The sequence below is a fragment of the Cinclus cinclus genome, chromosome 8 (genome assembly GCF_963662255.1).
Source record: "Cinclus cinclus chromosome 8, bCinCin1.1, whole genome shotgun sequence".
In the NCBI taxonomy this organism is placed as follows: domain Eukaryota; kingdom Metazoa; phylum Chordata; class Aves; order Passeriformes; family Cinclidae; genus Cinclus; species Cinclus cinclus.
This window is the reverse complement of record NC_085053.1, coordinates 21218964-21245930: the sequence shown is the minus strand read 5'-3', so window position 1 is coordinate 21245930 and position 26967 is coordinate 21218964. Positions and strand designations below refer to the sequence as shown.

Sequence of the window (26967 nt, the reverse complement as noted above, 5' to 3'; positions counted from 1 at the left end):
ACAACCTGTTACGGCAGTAGACTCTTGGTTTTATTCGTTCTCTTAGCACAATAGTTTTTATTCATTTGCCTTTTCTGGCCTTGATCTTCCTCAAGTAGAACTCTAATTCCTTGCCTTCCAACACGTAGCCATCAGCTCGGCCACACTGTCCAGGTCTGGAGGCAATGCAGGCTGCAGGGAGAAGTCATCCAGTTAAAGTGTGGCAATTCCCCACCCCAGTGTACACACCAAAGAACAAGCAATGCACAGGCCTCTCTGCAGCAGCATGGCAGAGCAGCGCATCAGTAACTGAGTCACCAGTTCATGTGCCTGCAGCAGCAGTCCTGCCTGAGATACCATGCTCTGGAAGCTGCGCTGCTGCAGTCCCTAGTGAAGTCCTCCTCAGATCTCCAAACTGTCATCGCTCGGTTCAGTAGCAGAACTGGACAAAGGTCTCATCACCAGAAGACTTCAGAACTCTCAACTGTTTGACAGAGCTTGAAACATCAAAGCTCCTAGATGCCTGCAGCACATTTTTTCTGACATACTTGCTCATTTTGCAAGTCTTGAGCCCCATTTCTTTCTCAAAGCCCCAACAGGAATAATTAGCTGCAGGAGCCTGGCTAGCCAGATTTACCTATTCTGCCATAAGTGGGATATCTCTGGAGAAGATAAAAGAACAAGTTACATTAATGCTGCCAGGGACTCACCAAGTAGCTTTCCTTGCTGGAACTGCTCCTCAAGAATACTTGCGATCTTGGCATTCTTCTTTCGCTCATCGTATTTTTTCTGGATCTTCTTTGAACGCTTCTTGTTCAGTATTTCCTCCTCTTCAGGAGTCTAAACCCAAGACCAAAAGCAAAAAAAATTATTTAACAAATGGCCACCTTCTACTAACACAAGTGTTTTCCACTACCATCAAGGAAACCCTTGAATTCTCAGCACTGTACTGTTTTCAGTCATACCTGGCTGAGGTAAAAATACTCTGATCTCACAGAACCAGGTGCTGCATTTCACTTTTCAGACCAAGAAATGCAGCACTGCTAACCAGTCACTGCTGACAATTGAGCAGTGCTGTAGGCAAAGCTGCTCTCAAGTCAATGAAACTGCAAACGTTTCCTTGGTGAATCAATCCTCCTACAAAAAGCAGTGAATCCTCTGCAGAAATAATGAAAGCACTTGGGTGTGGGGCAAATCCAGGCGGACAAGCTCTCCCCCTACCTCTGCACTACACAGCACCCAAACGAGAAGCGCTTCGCTTTTAAAGCAAGGATTCACCTGAATGCTACATGTGGGGTTTCAAATATTTTCTAGCGGTCCAGAATCTGATTCTTAGATTAGTGGCTCAGAGTAGTTTCAACACAATTAAAAACACGCTCCAAGTTCAAGTAGCAATCTCCAAGTTTTTCACTAAAGCAATCACTGCCCAGCACAAGAACCTGACCTACAAAGTCTTCCTCAGCATCCTAAATTGTCATCGCTCTCCCTTCAGTAGCAGAACTGGACAAAGGTATCATCATTAGAAGACAAAGATCTTGACAGGCAGGTCCTTGTGCACAAATGGGTGTAATGCTTCCAGGAGAGCTCCTGCTACTGAGCACTCCATTAAGAGAGCCAGACTTATCCTGGGAACCTATGGGAACACAACTGAGATAAGCAATAATGCTAGCACTGCTGGGTACCCAACCCTATTCTGGAAGGCACTGTCTGTTCAGGATAGGTAACTGCCTCTGCAGGGCAGACCCTCCTTTGCCAGGAGCCAAAAAGCACAACCCTGGGCATACCAGTTTGGCGCCCTTCTTGCGTCCGAGGGGCAGGGCGTAGTGGGCCTCGTACCACTGCCGGTACGGGGTGCTGTCAATGAGCACAATGCAGTTCTTCACCAGCGTCTTCGTCCGCACCAGCTCGTTGTTGGAAGCGTTGTACACAACATCAATAATTCTGGTCTTGCGAGTGCAGCCTTTCAAAAGAAGAGCATGAGTTCAGACCTACAGGGATCAGACAGTTGAATATACAGTTCACAGCATCTCACACATACCCTTTAACTAACTTTGCACTCAATACCCCATCCAGTATCCTCCAGCCTGCCTGGTACTGAATTAAATTTCACTAAAAGTTCCATCTATTTTCCATCAGTCAAACTTTTTGTTGTTAGGGCAGAAATCTACACCTGGAAATTAAATCCCTGCTACATGAAAAGCCAGGATCAGTGACCTTGCTGGAACTTATCTTAAAAGCATCTAAGCAATCCCAGAAAATAAATTTCCAGCCTGCAAGATCAGCAGATGCACAGAGGGCTCAATATTGTAGACACCTGCTAGAATTACTGAACTAAGCCATACTGAGCAGGACTGTCCTGCAACGCATTCCAGAAACCATTTCTATAAGATGAGGGTTTATGAGTAAATTGAGAAGTCTGGTAGTGTTTTCACCCTCCTAAGACCCACCTGAAGCATACAGTCTTAGCTACTAGATTTGACAGTTTAGCAGTCACCTGCCCCGAAAACAGCCCTCCATATTACACAAAGATCATGCACAAGATGGGCTTTCTCCCTTCACTCATGTACCTCAGCCTTGTTGCAAGGTACACTCAGCCTCTCCCCATGTGCAATACTGACTGTAATGGCACTTTTCACTGCACAGACAATGCTCTGAGAAAACTGAAAGCGTGTCCTGTCCCCTCACACCATGCAGGTCACTAACCTGCCACTTTCCTTACTGCTGTTTTACCATCCTACTTAGCAACACTGAGTGGGCCCAGGCTCAAGTGATACTGTTGTCAGTTTGTAAAGCAAATAAAACCCATCTTACTCAGGTGAAATATGACAGAATCCTATTCTTGCTTCTGGGCTTCCTACTTTTGCTTATCAAAGCAGAAATATGCAATTGCACATGCTAATGTAACACTGTCCTAGGGTCAGGCATTCTCACAAGTATCCTCAGCACCTTTCTCTGTTCCACAGTATCACTTAGCTTTTAGTAACCATATTCACCGATGAAAAAACTTGCATTTATGAAGAGTTACTCACCTATAGGATTTCAGCCCCTCTTTAGTCTCCCCCCCCCCATTAAAAGTTAAGGTAAGCTTGTCACTCAGTGTTAACTATGACATTCCTATCACTGTGAACTTAGTGGAAATCCAAGTTCCCTAAGGCCATTTAAGGTCAAAGTTATTATCATCATCATGCATGCTGCTTCAGCTGTAAGCTCCAGGATATTCAATCCAAGCGCACAAAACCACGCTTGCATCCTTCTGCAGTAGAGCACAGCAGCACAGGTTTCCCTTCCACGCAGCAGGCTCACCACATACTTACATTCTGAGCCCCAGGAGAAGTTGCCAACATCCAACCGAAGGGCTCGGTACTTCTTATTTCCCCCACGAACCCTCACAGTATGAATCCGGCGTGGGCCAATCTGCAGTCAGAAACAAATAATAGGCTGCTTTTGGTGCTGGAATGCTGCACAGCCCTCACAGGAGCCCAGCACAGTCCTAACCTCGAAGGCAATGTGGTCAGTGTAACTATGACAAACCCCAGCATCGGCAGATACAGTAAATGACCAGAACGGTCTGTTGCATCTACCTAAGGTAAAAGCTTCATCACTCCAATTGCCTCTTATTGCAAAAATGTATCACTGCTTTCCATTGGCAGAGGGGCAAACACCACCTTTTAGAGAAGCAGGATCAGATATTGAACCCTGCACCAAACAGCAGGTATTTAAACCTCTTAGCACAAGAGCAGCAACTCGAGTTTGAAAACACGCTTCTCACCAACCTCACTTAATTGCTCACCTTGGTGTTGGCGGGAGGTCGCCCCAACTCATACTTCCTCTTCTTATGGTAGGGCTTCCTCTTGCCCCCAGTCTTGCGACGCTTATGCCAGTTGTCCCTGGAGATACCTGAATGGAGAACACTGTGGTCAGAGAGTGCTACAAGCCCACCTGGCTGCAGCAGCAGGGCACGGTTCTGAGTCCTCAGCTCTCCAAGGTTGGTATCCGCACAGTGCACTCAGCCTTGTGCAGCAGTTAGAGAAGCTTCATCATTGATACTCAGATTTGCCCCGAACACATCCATTGCAGCACAGCCGTACAAAGCAGACAGAACCCCTCTTCCGAGTCCTCTTTGGGAAGCTGCTTCCCAACGTACCTCGGGTGCTGGCACTCTCTGGGAAGCGCCCGATGCCGATCCGACAGGCACACTACAGCAGTCATCCTACGCTACTGGCAGGATGTGGTAGGTCCTCTATAGGAAGGGACCCCATCCCACCTGTCCACTGACCCCCTACGAGAGACACCCCAAATCAACTCAGCCTGCTGGCTCCCCAGCGGGAACCATCTCTGCAGAGCACGCCACCTCCCACAAGAGCACAAACTGCCAACTCGCTCAGTGTTCCACTGAGCCACCCCACACCCCTCCTGCCGGGTCCGCTGAACACTGTTCCATCTCACCCGCATCTACTCATCTGCAGCAGACACCGGGAACGAGCCCAGCGGTCGGGATCTGCAGGAAATTAAAGCACGGCAAGACGAGGCCGCCCGCCCTCATCATCCACCAGCCGCCATGATGGGCCCGCTCACCCTCCCCCCGCCCGCGGCTCGGCGCTACCGCAGCCGCCCACGATGGAGTACAGGGCAGGCCGGCGGCAGCACCCGCTTACCACCCGGTGGAGGACCGGGGCGGATGCGGTGGCGCAGCGGGCGGATGGCGGCGGATGTCGGCAGGCCCAGAGCCCCTCCACTCACCCATGGTGCGGCACCGGCACAAAGAGGCGGGGCGGAAGTTCGCGGGGCGGCTTGGCGGGGCGAGCTCTCGCGATGCGGTGACGTCAGCGCGCCGCCAGAGCGAGGCGCACGCCGTTGCCTGGAGACGCGGCGGCGCCGAGGGGAGCCCGCGGACAATGGCGGCTCTGCCCGCGGGCCTGGCACGGAGCGCGCATTGCCTGGAGTCTGCAAAGGCCCGTCCTTCTTGTCCCGCGGGTCACCGCGCCACCGCCTCCAGGCAGGGCCCAGGGCCCGGCGTCCCGCGGCGGGGCTGAGCGAGCGCAACACCCCTCCCGCACACGGGCTGCGTGGGTCGTGATAGCCTCATTAGCATAAGTACATTACTATTGTGCATCATTTGCGTTCTCGGTGCTCAGCGCTGGGTTCATTAGCATATCCAGCATTAGTATTCAGATTTATTTCCGTACCCAGGGTGCATCGCGCGTCAGTGGAGGGGCCCCGGCCGCGTTTTCCCCCGCTGTTCTCCGGGGCTCCTGCGTCCGGGCGCGGGTTGGACTCACAGCTGTGCCCGGGGGAATGGCCCGGGGCGGATGGACCTTCAGCCAGTCCGCCCGAAGAGTCGCCATGTCCAAGAGAGGGACAGCTGAGCGATGGCCTGTGGGCGAGTAGTAAAGCGACCATACTCTGGTTTCTCTTCAGATCGTATAAATCTTTCGCCTTTTACTAAAGATTTCCGTGGAGAGGAACAGGCACGAGTGTCGAGAAATTTTTAGAGGCTCCATTTCGGTGGAGCTATCCCTGATGTGGTTTAAAAACAGATGAAACTTTAATGCGGCTTGGAATTGTTTTGGTGCTCGCGGGCCCTGGGAGCCGCGTAGGGTAGGCGTTATGGGCTATGACGTATGTAATGTTTTAAAAGTGTTAGTGGCAACTTCCATGACTTGTGTGCAGATTTCACTGGCCGATTTTGGGGATTATCTGGATGGGTGCAGCCAGGGTGCTGTGTGCACTGACGTTATATCCAGGTGCAGACAGGTGACAAATGCTGTGCTTCAGGGCGGTGTCTTGGGACTGGCGGGAGTTCTTAACATCTTTATCAATGACACAGACGGGGGAAGGAGTGCATCCACAGCCAGCTTGCAAGGTGAGTGATGTGGGGGAGAGACCTGAAGAGGGGGGGAGAGACCCCTGGCTGCCATCCAGGGGGACCTGGAACACCTGAATCCAGAAGAACCTCATGAAGTTCAACAAGTCCAAGTGCCCCGTGCTGCTTCTGGATCTGGACAATCCCAGACACGAGAAGAACTGGAGAACACAGGCTGGAGAACTCCCTGAGAGAAGCCCTGCTAGAAAGGAAGTGGGGGCTCTTATGGGTAAAAAAGTGGACATGACCAAGAGTGAGCAGTTGCAGCCCCCCCCAAAAACCAACTGCATCCTGGGCATCCACGGTACCCAGCTGGGGTTGAACCACGACGGGAACCCACGATCCCCGCTGAAGCCGACTCCGCCCCCCCGTTACCGGCTTGATTTGCATACCCAGAGTGCCCCGCGGTCCGGGCGGTGTCCGGCCCCGCTGCTGTCCGGCACTGCGGCCGCTTTCCCGGCCGGGCCGTGGTGGGGCCGTCCGGAGTGCGCACCGCCCAGGGCAGGGCCGGGGATGCTGGGGAGGGTGAAGCGAGGGTCGCCCTGACTTGTGGAGCGTGGAACAGACACCGGGCATGTCGGGGAGGAGAGTGTTTTCATACTCTGGTTTCTCTTCAGATCGTATAAATCTTTCGCCTTTTACTAAAGATTTCCGTGGAGAGGAACAGGCACGAGTGTCGAGAAATTTTTAGAGGCTCCATTTCGGTGGAGCTATCCCTGATGTGGTTTAAAAACAGATGCAGATGTGTGCGTAGAGGGGGGTTTAGAGTTAGCAAGGTGGATGTCTGCAGTAGAAAGTGAGATGGGCGTAATTGGCTACGGCGTGTATAGCGTTCTAAAAGTGTTAATGGGTCCTCCACGATTATCTGTGTGCAGATTTCACTGGCCGATTTTGGGGATTATCTGGATGGGTGCAGCCAGGGTGCTGTGTGCACTGACGTTATATCCAGGTGCAGACAGGTGACAAATGCTGTGCTTCAGGGCGGTGTCTTGGGACTGGCGGGAGTTCTTAACATCTTTATCAATGACACAGACGGGGGAAGGTGTGCATCCACAGCCAGCTTGCAAGGTGAGTGATGTGGGGGAGAGACCTGAAGAGGGGGGGAGAGACCCCTGGCTGCCATCCAGGGGGACCTGGAACACCTGAATCCAGAAGAACCTCATGAAGTTCAACAAGTCCAAGTGCCCCGTGCTGCCTCTGGATCTGGACAATCCCAGACACGAGAAGAACTGGAGAACACAGGCTGGAGAACTCCCTGAGAGAAGCCCTGCTAGAAAGGAAGTGGGGGCTCTTATGGGTGAAAAAGTGGACATGACCAAGAGTGAGCAGTTGCAGCCCCCCCAAAAAACCAACTGCATCCTGGGCAGCAGGTCAGGGAAGGAAACTGTGCTCTCTTACTGCTGAATCCAGCTGTCTGGTCCCCAGTACAGGAAAGACATGGATACGTTGGAGCACGTCCAGAGGAGGCTCTGAAGATGATCAGAGGGCTGGAGCCTTCCTCCTGTGAAGGCAGTCTGAGACAGCTGGGGTTGTTGAGCCTGGAAAAGAAAATACTTTGGAGAGATCTTATTTAGGCCTTCCAATACTTAAAGGGGGCCTATGAAAAAAAATGATATAATGACTTTTTACAAAGGCATGTAGTGATAGTGCAAGAAGGAACGTTTTAAAATTAAAAGAGGAGAGATTTAGACTGAATATTAGAAAGGAATTCTTTACTGTGAGGGTAGCGAGGCACTGGAACAGGTTGCCTAGGGAAGTTGTGACTGCCCTATCCCTGGAAAGTGCTCAAGACCAGGTTGGATAGGGCTTTGAGCAATGTAGTCCAGGAAGAGGTGTGCCTACTCATGGCACCGGGGTGGGAACAAGATGATCTTTAAGGTCCCTTCCAATGCAGACCATTCTGTGAGTCTATTCTATTTTCCTTACTATTTTAAATTTAATACTGTTTTGCTTTAATTATTAAACTCTCTAGTCTCAACCCATGAGTTTCTCACTTCTACCCTTCCCGTGGGGTGGGGGCAGTGAACGAGGGGCTCCACGGTGCCCAGCTAGGGTTGAACCACGACGGGAACCCACGATCCCCGCTGAAGCCGACTCCGCCCCCCCCCGTTACCGGCTTGATTTGCATACCCAGAGTGCCCCGCGGTGTCCGGCCCCGCTGCTGTCCGGCACTGCGGCCACTTTCCCGGCCGGGCCGTGGTGGGGGCTGTCCGGAGTGCGCAACGCCCAGGGCAGGGCCGGGGATGCTGGGGAGGGTGAAGCGAGAGTCGCCCTGACTTGTGGAGCGTGGAACAGACACCGGGCATGTCGGGGAGGAGAGTGTTTTCATACTCTGGTTTCTCTTCAGATCGTATAAATCTTTCGCCTTTTACTAAAGATTTCCGTGGAGAGGAACAGGCACGAGTGTCGAGAAATTTTTAGAGGCTCCATTTCGGTGGAGCTATCTCTGATGTGGTTTAAAAACAGATGGAAGTTTTTCTGACGTGGTCGTTAGGTTTTGGTGGGCGTTTAGGTTTTGGTCGGTGGAAGCACTTTTATGCTGATCGATGCCACCAGTTGTGGCCTTTGCCCGATTATTCGCCCGGCATGCAGCCACACTTCCACATCCCGCCGGCCCCGAGCTTGTCCTGCTAGGCAGCAGCGGGAGCTTCCCGCGGCCATTCCCGGGAGCGGTGCCTCTGGCCGCCCCAAGCCGCACTTACGCAGCAAGGCCAGCAGTCCCGCCCTGCCTTCCCCGGGAGCAGCGCTCTTATCCACCCCCCAGGACTACATCTCCCGACAGACCCTCCCACGGACAGGCCCTCTCACGGCCTGCCGGGAGATGTAGTCCCGCGGCGGCTCCCGGCAGCCCCCGCGGCACGCCAGCGCGCGGGGTTTAAACCGGCGGCGGTTGCCGGGCGGGTGTTTCGCTGCTGGGGCTGGACGTGGTTCCTGTCCTTGTGCTCGTGCCATGGACTCCCGCCTCTACCGTAATGTCTATCCTGGCGCCGTTATTAACATCCAGCGGAGTAACGGTAAGGACTTGGGTGTGTGTGTTGGGGGGTTGTCTGCAGGGGCCTGGCCGCCGCCGCCTGCGGGAATCCTGGTGGCGTAGGGCGGGCGGCTGTGCGCTCAACGCTGGCTTTTTCTAGGCTTAATTCATAAGGCAACCGTGAAGGTAGTGAACCTGGAGCTCTCCTGCGTGACTGTGGAGTGGGCTGAGAGTGGCGCCACCAAAGGCAAGGAGGTGAGTGACGGCTGCTCGCGGCCCCATCCTCCCCCGGGCTCCGGCGGGATGAGCCCCGGGAAGCCCGAGGCTCGTCAGGAGCGGCTCTTCTGTTCTGCCCCTGGGCTGCTGCAACTCGCTCTGTACTCTCCTTGGGTTTTACGTAATGAAAGCAGTGCTCTAGGTGTACCAAGGTAAGGTGTGAGAGCTGCCGTGCCAAAGCTGCTCTCTTTGCCTTTCAGAGGGATCAAGGAGGTGTTGGGCCTCTGGTACTGTTGACTGATTCAAAGTTTCCAGTTTTCCAGCTCTGTGGGCTGTTTGTTGGCTTTCCATGTCTTGTTATGGCTTTCAGGCTTTCCTTAAAATCCATTACTAATAAGGTATTATGTTAACAGGGCTGGGTTTGGTTTCCTGAATCTCTGTACTAATATGAAATAAATATAGTGTAACATGGGATAGGAGAGAGGGGCATTTGAAGGTGATGCAGCTTAAATCCTGACGCTTAAAAAAGTCTGACACTCAGCGAATGTACTTGTCATTCTGGTGTCTCTAGGAATGTGCAGACTCTGGATTTCACTGGAAACCTTAAAAGTTGCCATTGGCTGGTTGTTTGAAACCAACTCTTACTGTGTGCATGTGCCTGCTGCCTTCAAATATAAGAAATACAGACTGAGATGTAATTGTTAGCTAAATTGCAGGTATCTGTTAAGATGCTAAATCTTTAGGAAGATACTTAAAAATCCAGCATTTTTTTATGTGCTAATGTAAATACACTGTACATGTGCTTATACACACTTCTATTGTCCACATGCCTGTTTCTGAGCTAATTCACTTTCCAATTAGCAGCTAACCAATTCCATATGAATTTGACTTTGTAGATTACCCTTTTTATGCTAGAAAGGTTTATTTCCACATTTTAGAGAGCTTCACCTACTTGCTTTCTTCTGTTTTTTGTGTCCTTTTATTTAATCCTGGTGGTGCTTGTGTTACCTTGTTAGGTCAATTCTAAGCTGCTGGAATTTGTGTGTACAGGTGTTTTCAATCTCTCCAGCAGGGATAATTTTGAAAAACGTAACAGAAACTGGGTTGTGATATTTGTGCTCAAGCCTGCCCTATCCCTGCCTTTGCCAGGTGCCCCACGATGAGGTGAAGGCAGGATTATGATTTCACATGAGGGACAGGCAGGAAGTGATAGCTGACCCCAGGTAAAATTGTTTACAGTAGCAAGTGAAGATGCAGGTGAATTAAGTTATGGATTAAATGCTGAATCCTTTATTTCCCAGAGTCTAAGCAGTTCTTTGACATTTATTTCAGTAAACACTTAATGCTCTCCTAGCACAGAAGTCACAGAGCTGCTGAGATTTACTAAGATTAGTAGTGGGAGATTAGAGCAGGGGATGCCAAATGGGCTTTGCCCTTCTCTTCAGAAGTGCTCTATGGCACCTGCAGAGCTGTGTGGTGTTTGGCAGATGAGGGTAAATGGCTTAACTAGCACATTTTGTCTCGTGTATTTAGATGTACCAGGCTGTTCAAATGGAATGGGAACTACTGTTTTGCTCTTCTAAGCAATTTCAACATAGCATTTGGCAGGCAGTGGATCAAGTTTATTTGCCTTCACTGAAAGTCCAGATTAGAAAAAAATCAAACCCTAAGTGGTACCAGCAGTATTCTGTTGTGTAAAATCCTGCCTTTGCTCTTGCAGGTTGATATTGGCGATGTGATTGCAGTAAATCCTGAATTATTGCAGCTACCCCCTGCTGATGTAAAAGAGAATGTTCCTTTGCAAGACAATGTAACTTCACAGGTAAGGGCTTTAAACTAGTTTAGTTTATTCTAAGGTACAGATGCGTAGATCCTGTTATATGTTATACTTTTAATCTTGAAGTTGAGATCTCTAACTTGTCTTTTCTGTCTCATAGTTAGGCTTTGGTCAGAAATTCTTGCTGTATCAATGTTGCCCTGAAGAGCAGTGCTAGGTGTTTGCTGCTTACTCTAATTGCTTACAGCATTCCTTGTTTTTCAGAAACAGAAGCGTAGAGCAACCCTTTCAAAAATTCCTGCTCCACGGGAGGGTGAGAAAATGTTTTGTTCTGTTTTTTATTTTTTTTTTTCTTTTCCTCTGTTATGCCCTTGTGGAACTGTGCTGGTCTTTCTGTAGCCATAATATTGTACTTTAGTGCATCATAAGGCTGATCATTCAGGCACTACTAACAAAGAGGATACTGTCTCATACTAATGTTTTGGGCTCCTTCGGGCAGGAGCTTAACAGGTTGCTGTCCTGCCCCTGTGAGCTGGGGTTTGTTGAGGTGTTCTCTTCTGCAGTATTGCTGTAGTTATTCCCTGCTTTAAATATCACTAGGCAGCTGCTGTTGCAGTGGGTTTTAAAGTTCTGTATGGAGCTTTGCAAATGCCACAAACAACAGAAGTTAAGTGGTAGTTATTAAAAGTGTTAGCATGAGAATGGAAAGGACAAGAAAGAAATAGTGGTGACAAATGTATGTCTCCTCATCAAGCAGTCTCCTTAGACAATAAGCAGAGCTTTATGCTTGCAGGTATTTCAGAGCAGGCATTCAAAGTGCTAGCTGGTGTGCCCAGCTCCCTGATTGCACGTCAGTACAATGTGTTGAGCAAAGCCAGAAGAGTAAATAGAGATGTCAGTGTGGGATTGCTAGGCAATTGTTCTTCCTGAGGTGTCAGGAGTTAGAAAAGGCCCATTTTTCTACCTTCTCTTAGATTTGTTAGCTGTCTCTTTAGGCTTTTTTAATTGCAAATGGCAGCATTGCAGACCTATTTCTAATACACTGTATGATGCTGAGGTTGGATGTTTACTAATTTGATGATTCTCTTAAGTGTGTAATTAGCCAAAACTTATGCTTCTCCATTTGATTGAGCTGTAAACAAAACATCTGGGCTTGTCTGGCCTCTTCTGTTGCATGCAATGCAAGATAGGGAAGCTAGTCCCAGAAGACAACAGTACAAATTCTCTGGCATCAGAGAGGCAGGAGTTGTCCAAGAATCCTAATGTGTAAGAATTTGTTCTGTAATAGAGTATCCTGATTTTTCTCAAATTCAGAGGACTCCATAAATTTTGAACTGACAAGCAAAATGATGTGGTAAAGTCATGACTATCTATATATAGGTCTGTTAATAGAACTGGATAGCCAGCTGGAAAACACAAGGTGTGTTAATCCAGTCACTGATGGAAAGACGTCCTTGTGGAGGTCACAGATCTCCTGAAGTATAGAATCTAATTGTGTATCTAAAATGTTTCCTGTCCTACTGGCACAGTCTTGTCTCTGAAGACCTGCTCAGGGCTTAAGAGTAGCAGTGTTTTCAGTATTCATCAAGTAATTTCTGTTGTTATAACTAGCTAAACCCCAGGAGTGTCAGAGCATCTATCCTGTTGCAAACTGCACTGCACCAATCATAAAGCTAACATTGGCTTCAGACTTGTTCTTAGACTAAACAAATTAAAGAAGATCAGCAGGTGTCTGTCTCCATCTTATTCAGGAAAGAAGCAGAAGCAGTGCTTTCAGAATTAAGAAATAGGTATTGCCTCAATCCCATGAATCAATAGGAATTTTTGAGGATGCTGAGTGTCCTCGCATACAAGGATCACTTAAACCCATTTAGATGGAGTTATTCTGCCCATTTAGAAGCACCAGCATTTATAGAAACAGTGCTGCAGAGTGTGAGATGAGATCATGTCTGGGCATGTGGGACAAGAGAAAATGGAATAAAATGCCCTTTCTGAGTATATTGAAATTGATGCTTTTTGTTTCTGAAATTGTGGCAGTCACATCTAATGTCTCTGCACATGAGCAGAAGATTCAAGTTAGAGTTAACAAGACCAATGCAGTTTGGGTATGTTTCGAAGGACTTTGATTCAGAATTGAACCGAACCCTTGGTCTCCAACAGATCTGGTGTCCTTTGAAATAACAGTGATTCTTTCTGGATAAATTCTAATAATTGCTAGCCCTGAGAGGTGAAGGGAGTTCCAGCTTGCATATCACACTTTTTTTTTTTTTTTTTTTTTTTTTTTTTTTTTAACAAATCTATTGAGGTAAACATTCCAATTCTTCCCCTAGGGAGCTTTGTAAAGGTCTTGATCTCCGTGAAAGAAATAACTTGGCATGTGAAAATGGAACCTGCCTACAAAGGGACCTTTTTCAAAGACTTGCTGTTGTGGTTATAGAGGGTCTTTTAGTTGAATGTAGTGCCATGAGGCTCCCAGCCTACTGTGCATGACACATGGTCTTTGTGTGGGTGCCCTCATGGCGGGTGGGCAAGTGCTGCCCATGGCCAGTTGCCAGAGTGCTGTACCCTTGTTACCATCAAAGGGGTTAATTCATACAGCCCTGTAAGTGTGAAGCTTTAGAGGATTTAATGTTCTGACTTGAAACTTCTTCCTTCCTAGGTATTAGGTGTTAAGGTGCTGGAACTATTATATCCTTACATGAATCCTTAGTGGGATCTGAAAGAAATTCACTGTAATAGCAAATCTGGAATGACCTGTTTGCTTTTCTGTAGTGGTGGGTTTATTGACTGCTTTTCACCCACTTGTGTTGCTTTGTCCTGCACTTTGATAATGGAAAAGATCCTTATAACCACACCTTGTTCTCTACTGCTCTGTACTTTGTAAGCAATTGATTAATTTCAAGTGTCTGAGTGTCCCTGGATTCCTGTTTCCAAAGCTGTACGTGGCCGTTCCAGGATGTCTGCTATCACAGAATCCCAATGCAGCCTCCAGGAAGATGAGATGGCAGTAGATCCCTGCACTTCTTTGCAAACCAGAAGACATTCATCAAATCCTGGTAAGTGGAGAAACATCCCAGTGAATTCTTAATGTGAAACAATTTTCACTTTGTGTGCATTTTGTTATTCAAACTGCAAATCCCAGTGGGAGAGCAACCTGAACTCTTTCATAGATTAAAATGAGAGACCTAGAGGTCTGCCACTATACAAATATCCCGGGCTCCAACCTGAAGTGTTTTCCAAAGGACTTTGGAAACAATGTTGTGCATAATGATGTATTTTCTTAGCCAGAGGGCTGTGCCTTAGCACTGTTGACAACACATCCTGTAACTATACTGGTAGTAGTTTTACGTATACTGGTTGAGTAAAGCAAGAACTTGGCCCTCCTTGGATTACAAAATTGTAGTTATTTATTTTGCTAGGCTACCCTATGAATAGCTGAGGGCATGCCTTGCAAATGAAGTTCTACAAAAATACTGAAATAAGAGGCTTGATACCAAATTCTTGTCTAGTTGGTTTGGTCTTAATTTGCAGCATTGCATAAAAGCTGGTGATTGGCAAAGGACTTAAAAGTTTACCACAGGTTGTTTTTGTTTTTTCTCTTGCTGCAGGAGTTGAGAAATGCCTGTGGTCTGAGGCTTTACAAATTGCAAAATTATTCTTGATCTTTGCAATCTAATTATTGGTTTTGGTCTGGCTTCCTTCTGCAGCTGGCCGAACCATGGGTAGCGGGCTGGGTTGTGTTCCAGAAGCCTCACTGCCAAGTGTAAATGGAAATACAGAGAATCACCTGCCTGCTGCTAGAACAAGCTCTTCAGAGAGCCCAGGTACCAGGGAGCAGTAGATGAAGACTGACTCATCAGTCAGCAGTGAATCACTATGTGATTGCTGCTTTGTGTACTCAGAGACTAAAGCTTTGAAAAGGTGACTTTGGCAGCAAGGCAGAGTATCTTGATCATTTTTTATTACAGATGTGTAATTCTGTTACAGTGATATTGCCTCAGAAATGCTGCCTTTGCCTTAGGGTGGTAGTATGACTTCCAAGGCAGTTTGTGATAGATCTGCTTTGGGAATGAACTGCTACAAAATTAATAGCCATCCTTCTGAAGATGATATTACTGTATGAACTAGTCTGTCAGCAACCTAGAAAAGTTGAAATATGTCTTGTACTTAAAATCTATGTATGAAATTTTAACCTAAGAAACTGTTTTCATTTAATCTAGTTCGAAGAAGATCTAACATTGTGAAAGAGATGGAGAAGATGAAAAACAAGAGAGAAGAAAAGAGAGCTCAAATTAGTGAAATCAGGCTAAAACGAGCGCAGGTGGAGTACTCTACAATATGCCTGTAAGGGGAAATTCTATAGGACCCTATACTACAATAATTGAAACCAAAACATTTTGGACAGACTTTGTTCTTAGAAAGCTGTGCATAAGGATGGATTGATTCTGGTTTTAGAAAGTTGTGGATCTTGTAAACTGCTATGAATTGCATACAGCTGCTTGTTTAATAGGCTCTGGGGCCTTTTTTGCTGTAACAGATCAATTACATTCACATCCATGGTTTTTCCATGCAGGAGTTTGACAGCACCTGTCCAAACTGGGAGTTTGCACGTATGATCAGTGAATTCAGAGCAACTTTAAAATGCCAGCCAATATCTATAAGTGATCCAGTAAGTAAATACTGAGGCTACTAACCGCAGCCTGTAGACAGACTTCTCAATTTTGTGCTGAAAACGTTTGCTTCAATCAGTTGGTGCATCACTGTCTCTTGGAAATCCTCAGAGCATATTCTGAGCTAGAGGAAGTTGATATCTGTGAGGTCACTTGCCTTCCCTATTTAGGGCTAAGCTGTCTTGTTTTACTTATGTCACTACTGAAGAGCCTGTTCAATAATTATCATGCAGTAATGTGTGGTCATCAGTTTGTAAGTGGCACAGCTATTGTTGTAGGAATAGGTATAATTTGAAATGGTCTGACTTACTGCAGAACATGCTAATATAAGTAATATGTTAAGTGATTTCAAATAGGTTAAAAAGTGGAGGAGCAAAAGTAGAGTTTGAAACCTAGAGACCCCTGGCTTGGTCAGTACCCTCAGCCATGAAAAAAAACGCTGTGCACATGTCATTGTGACAGGAGAAAAGCTTGTGACCTTTGCCTTCCGTCTCACCCAATGGCATATGCACTTCCCAACTCATCTGATATGTAGCTGTGTTGCACAAATAGCTCAAGTTGCTGCATCAATAAAGAACTCCAAGTCACTAAGAACCTCTAGGGTAAATAGAAATATTAATTTTCCTGATTAATTATTGTACCATAGCTTCAGTATTGGTATAACAAATTTTGCTGGAAAGTATTTCCATCTTGTATGTTGGAGAATGCTGCATAAAGGTAAATTATTTGTAGTGTTGCTTTTGCACTGAATGCACTTTAAGACTGACATCCCTCCATGAGTGGGTTGGCTCAGAAGCAACTCTGATCAGCATATAGAAAAATGGATGTGAGGGACCATCAGATCTCTCTGTAATAGAGAGTGTGTGTAACTGGGAAATAAGTAATTATTCTCTTGCTTTTCCTTCAGATAGAAGAGCACAGGATTTGTGTCTGTGTGAGAAAGCGCCCTCTCAATCGGCACGGTGAGTGCACTGACCAAAAAGCTGTCTTAAACAGTTTGACTTTTGTTCATTTTCATTAAAACTGGGGGTCTTTTCTGTCAACAGAACTTCTGAAAAAGGAATGTGATGTTGTTACTGTTCCGAGCAAGTGTGTCCTGATGGTGCATGAGCCAAAGCAGAAAGTGGACCTAACAAAATACCTTGAAACCCAAACATTTAGATTTGATTTTTCATTTGATGAAACTTCTTCAAATGAAATGGTATACAGGTAATGCTTGCTGCTTACTGGAAATGACTTTCAGATAAGTGTGGAGCTATGGCTAGATGGCATCTAAGCTTAAAGAAGCTGTTACTTGAAGTAAGTATTAGAATCCTTTTTGGAGGAAGCCAAAGGACTGAAAAGTCTTAAGGCTTATTTTTGGCATAATCTTGCTGATTGCCTAAGGATTTGATTTTTTTTGTTTTAGTTTCTTGTTAAAACTGATTATGAAGCAGTGTATGAAATATTTGCTTTAACTATTTATCTTTTGAATATTCAGATTCACTGCTAGACCTCTTGTAGAGACCATCTTTGAGGGTGGGAAGGCGACGTGCTTTGCATATGGCCAGACAGGCAGTGGCAAGACACATGTAAGTTTTTCTCCAAGGTCTTAAATTTTCTAGCTTTGACAAAGTAATTCAAAGCTCCCTGATGTTTGAGCATGAGCAGGGTTGTGTAAGAAGCTTGGATCTTGGTTTTATTGTCCTAAAGCTAATACTTTGTAAGATGTTAACTCTTTTTCTGTAGCTTTAGTTATTAGTGGGTTTCCTTTGAGGTTATGAGGAAAATTGGTACTGGCTTTTCAAAAGATTTAGAAAAAAGAATTAGAAATAAGAAATAGCTTTTTTTTCTCTTTAGAGAAAAAAGAAAAGCTGGCTTTTCAAAGATTTAGGATGCCCTGATATGTCAGTTTTAGTTATGGCTATTCCTTGCTTCAAATGCCTGTTGCTGTTTAACTCGACTTGTTTGTAAAGTGAGGCTATTAACCTGCATCTGTGACAAAGGCTACTGTCTATCCTGTGCTTTGAGTCTGGAGGCACTCCAAAGAATTCCGCAATTATATAGGAATAAGAATCTTGAATCATACTTATAAGTGATCTGGTATTGTTTGTGAATTGGGTGGGTTAGCATGTTTCCTTTCTAACCACTCCTTCCAGTCTAACAGTGTTAGCTTCAGGAGTTGTGAAAATTATTTTGTCTAAAAAGAGAAAGCTGGCTCTAAATTTTCAACAGCTGTGTTGTGTTTAACTTTCTTCTTTTGGGAACTATGGGGAAAAATCCTCACAGTATGACAGTGGAGTCAAATGTGCTGTCCTGTTCTATAAGAAGCATTTGCCTCAAACCAATGATCTGCACTGGACTGGGCTACTGCACTGCTTTGAGTACTCAGACAGTCATTGCTGTTATTCAGTGTTAGAGGCAAGTTTTAGGCTAGGACCTCTTATCTTTAATGCTATGTAGTGAGCTGTAAATCTTTTCCAGTAATCCAGATAAAAATATGGAGCTCTATAGAAGCTTGAACACAGGCTGCATTCATTGTACTGGAAAGGGCAGAGAAACCTGCTTACCTGAGCATCATTACAGGAATACAGCTGTGATGCACTAAAATCATAGGTGGAGTTACTTTCCCTTCCCAGTCCTAGGGAAGAAATAGTGCAGGGACAACAGCTGTATCTTGAGACTGGAGTGCTGCACATTAAACTCTGGTAGATTGAGGATATGTCGTGGGATTGAGCTGTGTTGTAAGTAAGTGGTAGAGCAAGTCACTAGGATAGCATTAACTGAAAATTTTGTTGTGATTAAAAATGGCCAAACTCCTTTGGCAAAAGGGGTTAAAGGTGTTGTCTGCTCTAAATTTGTATTTTCATACCTTGTTAACTTTTGCAAGTAGCTGCAAAAATGTTATTCAGCCTAGATCCTAACAAAATAGTGTTTTCTCTTCTGACTAGAGGCTGTTTGGTTGCACTGTTGAAGCAGTTTCCTTGGAGGAACAACTGCTTTGGCTCTGCACCCCAGAGCCTTACCAGGTGCACTGCTTTGTGTAGGCCACATCTTCTTTCTGAACTGATAGGGAAGCTGCAAACTAATTTGGCACTGCATTCCAGTAATCTTGCTGGCATTGGGGCTTATCTATGGAAACTTCCTAGTCTGTTTTTGGAACTAAGATCAGATAGGCTGACTTGTTGGTGCCATACCTGACCTCTGGGCTTTTCTCTTCACAGACTATGGGTGGAGACTTCTCTGGGAGAACCCAGAATGCCTCAAAGGGCATATATGCTTTTGCCTGTAAGTTGATTCTTCTATAGAGACAAAAATCAAATTAATGCTTGTTTTTCTTAACTAGGTAAGGTCTAGTTTTGTGTGGTTATTTTAAACATGTCCAGTAGAAGATACAGAAAGTATTTGTGTTTTCAATAATAAGAGCTAGTGTTTGACTGAGGTATTTCTTTCATTCATTTCACAAAATATTTTTTCCTCTAGCCTGTAAATGTCTACATCCATACTGAACTCACCAGAAGATACTTGTTTCTGGTACAAAGAAATGACACATTTTCTAATTAGGCATTAGCTGGGCAGAACCATTTAATTTTCATTCTTTTGCTTTGCTTTTGTCTCAGGTATCTGAATACAACACAACTATACCCATTTGTCATATAAAACTTATGTAAAAGGTTGTATGTATTGTTTCTTCCTCTAAGACTTAACTGCAAAAAAAACCCCAGCATGTCCGAAATTATTTCAGAGAACAGATGCTCAGAAGCCCCTCCTTGATATAATGCCTTGAAAGTATCATGAAACCTGGCCTTTACCTTCCCTTTAGAAAGACACTGTGAACCTAGTCAGGAGCAAGGCAGCTGAACCAGGAACAACTATTGTCTGATCTCTGAAAAATAGTTGTGACTGGCCCTGAAAAAGTCTTTGCTTTTCAGTTCAGCTTCGAAGTCTGGAGCCTAATTGTGAAAAACCGCACTGGATCCAGTCACTGGGTCAACTAATCTGATATATTGTCTCTAAACCTCTGAAATGCAGATGTTCAGGGATGCATGTTTTCTAGACTTTCTGCAAGATGCACTTGAAACACAAACACATAATTTTTCCAGGCCTGTCCAAAACAATAGAGGACCCCAGTGTTCCCTCAGAGCAGCAAGGATTGTTGTCTGTTGGGGTAGCATTAGCAGTTGAAACTCCTGTATTTCCCTGCTTTCAGTCCCTGGGTAAGAATGCTGCTGAATCTGTTCTCCAGATGGTAGCACAGCACTTATCATTAGCATTTGTTTGAACAACTGTCATTCAGTGCTAGACACTGCCTTATAGCTGTGCAGTGTTTGAAAGCAGATAAAAGTGGTAACCAGTTACGTAAACTTCTGTCTTTCCTTGCTAGCACGAGATGTCTTCCTCCTCCTAAACCAGCCCAGGTACAGGAATCAGAATCTGGATGTGTATGTGACTTTCTTTGAAATATACAATGGAAAAGTAAGACTTTTTAAAATTTTTAAATCTTTACCTTATTTCTTTGGTTGAATATTTCATAAGTACCTGAGTCAACACTTTCTATAGTTCTACGTATTCTGGTTTTATTGCTGTATTTTGAATTGAATTTGAAGTCTACATTAAAGATGCTGTTTAAAGACAGCATCTTGATATATAAAGATGCTTTGTATAAAGACAGGGAAAAATATTTACACAAGAGTCCTTGTTCAGGTTTGCTTCAATCTTTCTGCCTAAAAATAGGTGTTTGACCTCTTGAATAAGAAGGCCAAGCTTCGAGTCTTGGAGGATGGCAAGCAACAGGTCCAGGTCGTTGGTCTCCAAGAAAGACCAGTTGGCTGTGCTGAGGATGTCATCAAAATGATCACGACTGGCAGTGCCTGCAGGTTTGGTGACTTAAAACTTACAGCAGTCATGTCCTGTTGCATCTCTGTTTAGAAAAACACACATGATGCCTGTAGCTGGTGCTTTGGGATTTAAGCAAAAGCTGAACAGAAGTTTTTAACAGATGTTAAAACTGTTTCCAGTAAAGGCACTGAGCAGCACCTCTGCATGAATACCAGAAAGTGGTTATACAACAAAGGACTAGAAGGGATGGGTTCAACTTGCCTTCCATAGAAAACATCGGAGCTCCTTGTTCTTATGTCCTCATGGAACTCTGATAAGGGAAACTATTCACATGAGGAGATGGCTGCCTTGGTGCTTTCTGGAAGGATTGGCTAGTTCATAGGAATACAAGAAGCTCCCTGTGGGCTTGTAAGATCAAGAAATGGCACCTGGTATGGCCCATAGTTGCGAAAATGGTTTGGCTTAACTGCAGGCCAGATGAGATATTCCAATGGCAACAAAAATACTGCATGTTGTTCTGGAAGCTTGTCTAAAGAATCCTTGAATGCAGGTGCCGAGGGAAAGCTGCAGGCTTGGTGCATCATCCTGGCAGGAAAGGTTGTGATAGGGGCAGCTCTGCCATCATACTGTTATCTTTAATTGGGAGCTAAAATCTGTATTACCAAGTGTTACCTGCTTCAGTGAAGTTGCAACTGCTGTGGAAGTGTTCATAGGCAAATGAGATCTCCTTGGCTTCTGTACTGCACTGTGTGGGCAAATATCCACATCCTAAAAGCTTATTCATCATTCTGTGCATCCTTTTGGGCTGGCAATTTAGTTGTGAACTGTTTTTATATTTCAGGCCGTTCCCTCTTTTTTTCCCCAGTAGCAGTGTTGAAGGTGGAACAGTGAACCTGCCAGCATTCTCAGGGAATAAATGATAGTGAAGGTCACAGGGAGATTTAGATTAAAAGATGTCACTCTGTGCCTTGCAGTGATGGGGCAGGTGCAGCTGCACAGCAGAGGTCAAGTGCCAAGCTAGCTTGTCTGGAGAAAGGGATTTACCATGATTGTAATGTCCTAGCACAGCTAATGCTGTTTAGTGGGGAGCTTGGCTAAGCTTACTGTATAATGGCAGATGCATTAGGAAAATGACATGTGGTGTGCTGAAGGTGTGATTTCCAGCTCAAGTGCATGTGAGGCTTTAGCACTCAGAAAGGCATTCCAATGTAGGCTGGCTGAGTTGAACCAGGCAGCTTAAATAGTCTTAGATTTCTATAATCAGGGTGCAGGTTTGTATTTTTCACAAGTAGTTCTGTTATATCAGAAGGAATTCCATAATTCACACAAACTTGAAGTATTAATGTGTGGGATAAACCCTAGAAGGTTAATTGGATGGCTACAGGTCTTATCTAGAGCTGTCAGGACCTGTTGTCTTCCTTGACACATTTCTAAGGCTTGTTTGCATCTTTGCTGTAGGACTTCCGGGCAGACTTTTGCAAATGCCAGCTCTTCACGGTCACATGCCTGCTTCCAAATCATACTGCGCCGAAGAGGACAAATGATTGGCAAATTTTCCTTGGTGGATCTGGCAGGAAATGAAAGGGGTGCAGACACATCTAGTGCTGATCGGCAGACGCGGATGGAAGGTGCTGAAATCAATAAGAGCTTGCTGGCTTTGAAGGTGAGCTACAGCTCCTGGAGTAGAGTGATAATCCACATGTGGATTTTGTTCAACTCTGGGGTTGTCTGTTCTGTTTCTTTCCAGTACAAGGAAAAAGCAACCAAAAAAGTACTAGTTTAGGATGTGAGCAACCTTAAAAAAGTATACTTCCATTTAGAATGTTTCCAGGAAACTAGTGCAATCTTGTCAGGCTGCATAGTGGTATAGCTATTTCAAGCTTCATTGAAGTTGACTTTTTTTTTTTGGAGGGGGGTTTGTGACATGTGATGGCTAATACATACTGTCCTGTGACAGTCAGCCACCTGGAGTTTACTTTAAAGATTATTAAGAACTTAGAGCAATACATGTGACCATTCTTGAGCCTGTTGGGTTTACCAGCAATTGGTGAAGAGAGATGCCAATACTGCATTCACAAGACTTGTCTTTTTGTAGGAGTGCATCCGAGCTTTAGGGCAGAACAAGTCTCATACCCCGTTTCGGGAGAGCAAGCTAACACAGGTGCTAAGAGACTCTTTCATAGGAGCAAACTCAAGGACCTGCATGGTGAGTATGCACATGTCAAACACAGGGCTTAAGTTCTGTAATTCAACCAAATAGCTGTATGTTCCTCTGGAGCCAAGGGGGTTTTTAAGTCCAAAAGATTTAGATTTTTTAAAATAAAACAAACAAACAAAAAAAAAAAAAAAAAAAAAAAACCTTTTCCTCATGGAAACTTGCCCACGGTGAGCGAGATAATAAATTGGCGAGTTATGCCCAGTTCCAGTAGAAGTCTTTTTAATACAGTGAATCTACAAGCTTGGTGTGCTCTCAAAGGGCTTTGCTTTGTGTGGATGGTGAAGCACAGCAGGTGCACACAAAGAGAGCAGAATGTTGGATACAGGAATGCTGGCATGTCCCATGGAATCCATAAAGAAAAATGGACTTGGTTGTCTCAACTCCAGCCCTTTGTCCTCAAATGTCCCAGCTGTGTGGTGAGACCAATAAGCAAAAGTCAGATAGGAGTCACTAAGGTTCCTTTTGTGTTTGCAGATAGCAATGATTTCTCCAGGCATGAGTTCGTGTGAGTACACCTTAAACACACTGAGATACGCTGACAGGTAATGGCCTTTCTGACCTGGGGATTGTAATCTTATTGTAAAAGGCATTTTAGCTGCTTTACTCTGACCTTTGGAACATCAAGTTCTCTTGTATTTTTTGTATTGGCAACCTGGAGTATGGTTGTTAGGAACAAAGTATCTTAGAGCTGTCATATGAAACTAACCTGGGTGTTCTGTGCGAGACATAATAGATGATGTAAAACCATGAGTAATGTCTCCTCTCATGCGACACTTCAGACTGCCCTGGTTCTTGTAGGGAGTTTACCCTGTCCTGAATGGTTACCTTCATGCCTTTTTGTAGTACTTTGTGACCCATCTGTAAGGACTTGCTAAGAATGTGTGTCATGAATGAGTGTTTTAGTACACTCAAAGAATCACTGACAAAGGTAGCAGCAAAAGCAGGTTTAAAATTAAATGAAAGACAAACTTGGTTAGCAAGGTTCACTCTACTACTTACTAGGTGGTTAAAGCACACAGAGAAGAAAATTGACTAAAATCAATAAATTTAAAACTAAAACAATCTTTAAATTATCTATCTGGAAGCCTGGGGAATGGAGAAATAGGAAAGGGTGGAAAAAGAAAAAGGGGAAGGATGGAAAGGCGTAAAGGTCACCCTCCCCTTGGGTCACAAGGTTCATGTGACCCCCTTGTCAAACATGGCCCTGAACCTGACCAATGGTTTAGGCCCAAAGATTTTAACTGCACTTAAGCCACAGTCTAAATTAAATAATTTAACATAAGATTTTATAGAAGCACAACAGTAACTCACTTCCAGGCCTGATTTTCTTAAAAATACTTAGCAGACTTAAGAATCTAAGACAACCTTCATAATATATTTAATATAGCATAGTCACACACATGCACATACACCTAAGGGACTATGTACAAGGTGTATGTACCACCTGCTGTGAAGAGATTTCAGTCCCAGCTCAAGTGATGCAAGTGTAACTACCAGAGTGGCTCCTGCATGCCCAGACAGGAAAGTTTCCGTAATGCAAATATCTCCTGGCTTTCCTTCCCACAGTATTCAGGGGTTTCTGCCCACATAAGCCTGTTCTGGGGATGGTAAATGTGCAGCTTTTAAAGTGCAACTGATTGTTTTTTTGCTGAGCACTGATTCATTGCAGTAGCTGCTTTGTGATGCTGTAGCTAATAAACTAATGGAAGATGAATTTGAGTGACAAATCTTCTTGTTGCAGAGTGAAAGAGCTTAGCCCTCATGATGGAGGTAGTGAAACTCAGAGTCAGATGGAGACTGAGGAGGCTGAGACCAGTACAGAATGCTCAGATCTTCAATTCAATGTACGTGTGTGCAGTGAGCTAAACAGAACTCAAAGCTGGGGACAACTTGTTCTTACCTGGCTGTTTTTTGCAGCTCTCCAAGGACGAGGAGGAAGAACTCTCTCCCCACATGTTCAGCTATCGAGAGGCTATGACTCAAATTAGTGAATGGGAGGAGAAGGTTGTAGAACAGCTCAGAGAACTGAGACAGGTACGGGGATAAGCAAACCCAGCCCAGGCCACCTTCTGTATATTGACAGCAGCTTGCTTTGTCTGAGCCAAGTGCTACTGGGGAGGCAGCAATGCAAGATGGTGTCCCAGTGGTGTTACTTTTTCCTCACTGCCAACTTTTTCCCGTATTTTCTGGCTAAACTGGTTAAGCTGGGGGATTCCAGTGCTTTTGCCACTTCCCCTTCCCTTCCAAATAGCAACCTCTACTTGCTCCTAATGACCACTAACTGCTCTTGGTCTGTAGAAGCTCAGCTGTTGATTAGACTGCCAGACTTGAAGAAACTAATTTAATTTCCAGAAAGTCCATTTCTTATCATTGTTATCCTTGTAAATACAGAGAATGACTACTGAACTTGACTACCTCTTGGGAATCACAGAGAAACCAGATTATGATCTTGAGACCTTTGTGGGCAGAGCTAAGTACTTCATAGAGGATAGCTCAAGAAATTTCCTTGGTGTCAGAGGTATGTTAGAGCCTGTATCTGACTAGCACTGTCACTAATGCTTTTCCAAAGACCTGAAAGTAACACCAGCATACCTGTGGGAGCTCGAGCACCCAGTCTGTATGGCTCTGAGGTCTGCTGAGAGCAGCAGCTGGGCTGGAGAGTTCAGCTTCCAGATGAGTCACCCAGTTGCTCTTACTTTTCTTTACAGAAACACTGGATGCCCTGGGGACTGCTATGCAACTGGAGGAGCAAGCCAGCAAGCAGATAAGCCGGCGGAGGCCTTAGTCATTACAGCAAAACTTGGTTCACAAGCAGTCTTGCATGCACTTGTCTTGTCTTGCATGTTCGTCAGTGGTTTGTATCACCGTTTTAAATGTGGTAGGGTTTCTGCAGGTCACGTGCCCAAGGGCAGTGAACACAGCAGCCTTTTTCTTCATGGCCTGTATCAGGGTACTCAGCAAAGTGCTAAAATGCATCCACTGCAAGGCTTGGGTAGGGGGTCTGAGAGTCAGTAGTCTCTGCCTGAGGTATCTGGCATTTGGCCCTTTGCTAGTGATGATGGTCTCCCCTGAGAGAACTAAAGACATGTATAGTACATAACCTTTTCCAGATGTGCTTGAAACATTGCAAAACTGTTGCAAGTTTTGCTTTTCTGGAACAAAAATGGAGTATGACTGTAAAAAACAGTATTTTTAAGAAATTGAATAAATAAATGTAGTTGAATCTCATTGTCTTATCTGTCCTATAAAAATATTTCTTGCTGATTTTGGTAAAGTTTAACACCTCCTAAAGACTGGCTGGCTTGGTTATTGGTAGGGAAGCTGATTTCTTGGATGAAGGTTCTTTTCAAAGTCTTTATACTTGTAATGTTTATATAAAAGTCACTCAGAATACATTTTGTCTCAATTTTGAGATGCTGCTGGGATCCCCTAATGGGGAAAGCTGGCTTTAGGTGTAGCTATCTGCTGCCATGGCCCTTGTGTGCAGCCTGGGTCCAGATTGCCCTGCAGACCCTTCCCCTGGGAAGGAGGTTAGGGGAGGAACAGTTGTAAGCCATCTGCTGATGCCTGCTCTCTTATTTATTCAGCTCAGTTCAGCATTTGTCTTCAAAAGCACAAAACATTTCTGTGAGCTTTAGGTTCAGCAACACAGGATGCAGCTATGCAAACATCAGATCACAAAGGGGGCATTCTACCATTACTCCCTCTTTTCTTACAGCTACCTGCTCCCTCTGAAAGTCAAGGGTGTAATTTAAGTGACTGCACCTGCCATCTGTGGACTGAATCCTTGCTGTGTGTCTGGAGATACCATCGATATTGGAAGCCAGTTCTTCAGCCTAGACTGGACCAACTGTGTGCTATGTTTCAGGGCTGGCCTGGAAAAGACAGTAAGAGTTAGGGATCTTTGTGGGATGTGAGTGCAAACCTTAAGTCACAAGCACTTAAAGAAGGGATACTTCAACCCAGGCACAATCCTCCTCTGCAGCAGGGGTACTCTGCCTGCGTCATACCAAAATGGCACAGCCAGAGTAAAAGAGCTGTTATGCCCTACTAAGTCTGGACAAAAGCAAGACAATCCTGTTCCACTTCAGATGTTAGTACTCTTGGATTATCCAGCCCTTCCCTGTGCAAGGAATGCAGTATTGCCTGCTACCTTCCCTCTGTGCACCTAAGATTGCTTATTTTCCCTAGACCTGCCTTAGGAGTTAGAGACCTGGTCTGCAGGCCACCAGCTTCTACCCTGGAAGGGGGAGGAACCGTACAATGACCCGAGTCTCTGCCTCTTAGTGCGATCGCAAAGGAAAACATTGTGTTCCTGTCCTGCTTTAGTAGCAGCAACAGCGCAGAGAGTTCCAAAATAAAAAATGTTCAGCTGTGCATGGATTAACAGTCATTTATCACTAGGGCTTGCTGAGAACCAGCTGTTTAATGATCAGTGGGAGCTTCCTGGTGTAT

The 26967-nt window shown here is 45.2% G+C and overlaps 2 protein-coding genes and 7 non-coding genes across 9 annotated transcripts; 4 read left to right on the top strand and 5 right to left on the bottom strand.

The window, feature by feature from the left end:
* Positions 1 to 8: 8 nt before the first annotated feature.
* RPS8 (ribosomal protein S8) lies at positions 9 to 4778 on the bottom strand. Its single transcript, XM_062497248.1, has 6 exons — positions 4720 to 4778; positions 3770 to 3876; positions 3294 to 3393; positions 1764 to 1939; positions 690 to 819; positions 9 to 171 (listed from the first exon to the last, which is right to left on the bottom strand). The coding sequence occupies exons 1-6, from the start codon at positions 4721 to 4723 to the stop codon at positions 62 to 64; spliced, it is 627 nt and encodes a 208-aa protein (XP_062353232.1). The 5' UTR covers positions 4724 to 4778; the 3' UTR covers positions 9 to 61.
* On the bottom strand, positions 377 to 447 carry LOC134047051 (small nucleolar RNA SNORD38). Its single transcript, XR_009933401.1, has one exon. It is a non-coding gene; the product is annotated as a small nucleolar RNA SNORD38 (small nucleolar RNA).
* On the bottom strand, positions 1433 to 1505 carry LOC134047050 (small nucleolar RNA SNORD38). Its single transcript, XR_009933400.1, has one exon. It is a non-coding gene; the product is annotated as a small nucleolar RNA SNORD38 (small nucleolar RNA).
* Positions 3485 to 3588, bottom strand: LOC134047052 (small nucleolar RNA SNORD46). Its single transcript, XR_009933402.1, has one exon. It is a non-coding gene; the product is annotated as a small nucleolar RNA SNORD46 (small nucleolar RNA).
* Positions 3945 to 4029, bottom strand: LOC134047048 (small nucleolar RNA SNORD55/SNORD39). Its single transcript, XR_009933399.1, has one exon. It is a non-coding gene; the product is annotated as a small nucleolar RNA SNORD55/SNORD39 (small nucleolar RNA).
* A 599-nt stretch (positions 4779 to 5377) lies between the features above and the next one.
* LOC134047064 (U5 spliceosomal RNA) lies at positions 5378 to 5492 on the top strand. The gene has a single exon (XR_009933414.1). It is a non-coding gene; the product is annotated as a U5 spliceosomal RNA (small nuclear RNA).
* Positions 5493 to 6439: 947 nt separating this feature from the next.
* Positions 6440 to 6554, top strand: LOC134047063 (U5 spliceosomal RNA). The gene has a single exon (XR_009933413.1). It is a non-coding gene; the product is annotated as a U5 spliceosomal RNA (small nuclear RNA).
* Positions 6555 to 8169: 1615 nt separating this feature from the next.
* LOC134047062 (U5 spliceosomal RNA) lies at positions 8170 to 8284 on the top strand. The gene has a single exon (XR_009933412.1). It is a non-coding gene; the product is annotated as a U5 spliceosomal RNA (small nuclear RNA).
* A 453-nt stretch (positions 8285 to 8737) lies between these two features.
* Positions 8738 to 25800, top strand: KIF2C (kinesin family member 2C). Its single transcript, XM_062497300.1, has 20 exons — positions 8738 to 8856; positions 8974 to 9068; positions 10750 to 10851; positions 11071 to 11119; positions 13743 to 13862; positions 15027 to 15127; positions 15380 to 15475; positions 16384 to 16438; positions 16523 to 16685; positions 16957 to 17047; positions 18680 to 18743; positions 19840 to 19931; positions 20190 to 20332; positions 21753 to 21957; positions 22390 to 22500; positions 22987 to 23054; positions 24254 to 24327; positions 24392 to 24546; positions 24904 to 25030; positions 25221 to 25800. Exons 1-20 carry the CDS (start codon positions 8793 to 8795, stop codon positions 25295 to 25297), a joined length of 2052 nt encoding a protein of 683 aa, XP_062353284.1. The 5' UTR covers positions 8738 to 8792; the 3' UTR covers positions 25298 to 25800.
* The last annotated feature ends 1167 nt before the right edge of the window (positions 25801 to 26967 follow it).

Excerpts from the sequence above, each read along its gene's own strand:
- RPS8 (XM_062497248.1), bottom strand. Across the intron at positions 820-1,763 it reads GCAAGAAGGGCGCCAAACTG|ACTCCTGAAGAGGAGGAAAT; the intron begins GTATGCCCAGGG and ends TCTTGGGTTTAG. Across the intron at positions 172-689 it reads CCAGCAAGGAAAGCTACTTG|CCTGCATTGCCTCCAGACCT; the intron begins GTGAGTCCCTGG and ends TTCTCCCTGCAG.
- KIF2C (XM_062497300.1), top strand. The coding sequence starts at position 8,793 with ATGGACTCCCGCCTCTACCGTAATGTCTATCCTGGCGCCGTTATTAAC. Across the intron at positions 19,932-20,189 it reads TTGAAATATACAATGGAAAA|GTGTTTGACCTCTTGAATAA; the intron begins GTAAGACTTTTT and ends GCCTAAAAATAG. Across the intron at positions 22,501-22,986 it reads CAAACTCAAGGACCTGCATG|ATAGCAATGATTTCTCCAGG; the intron begins GTGAGTATGCAC and ends TTGTGTTTGCAG.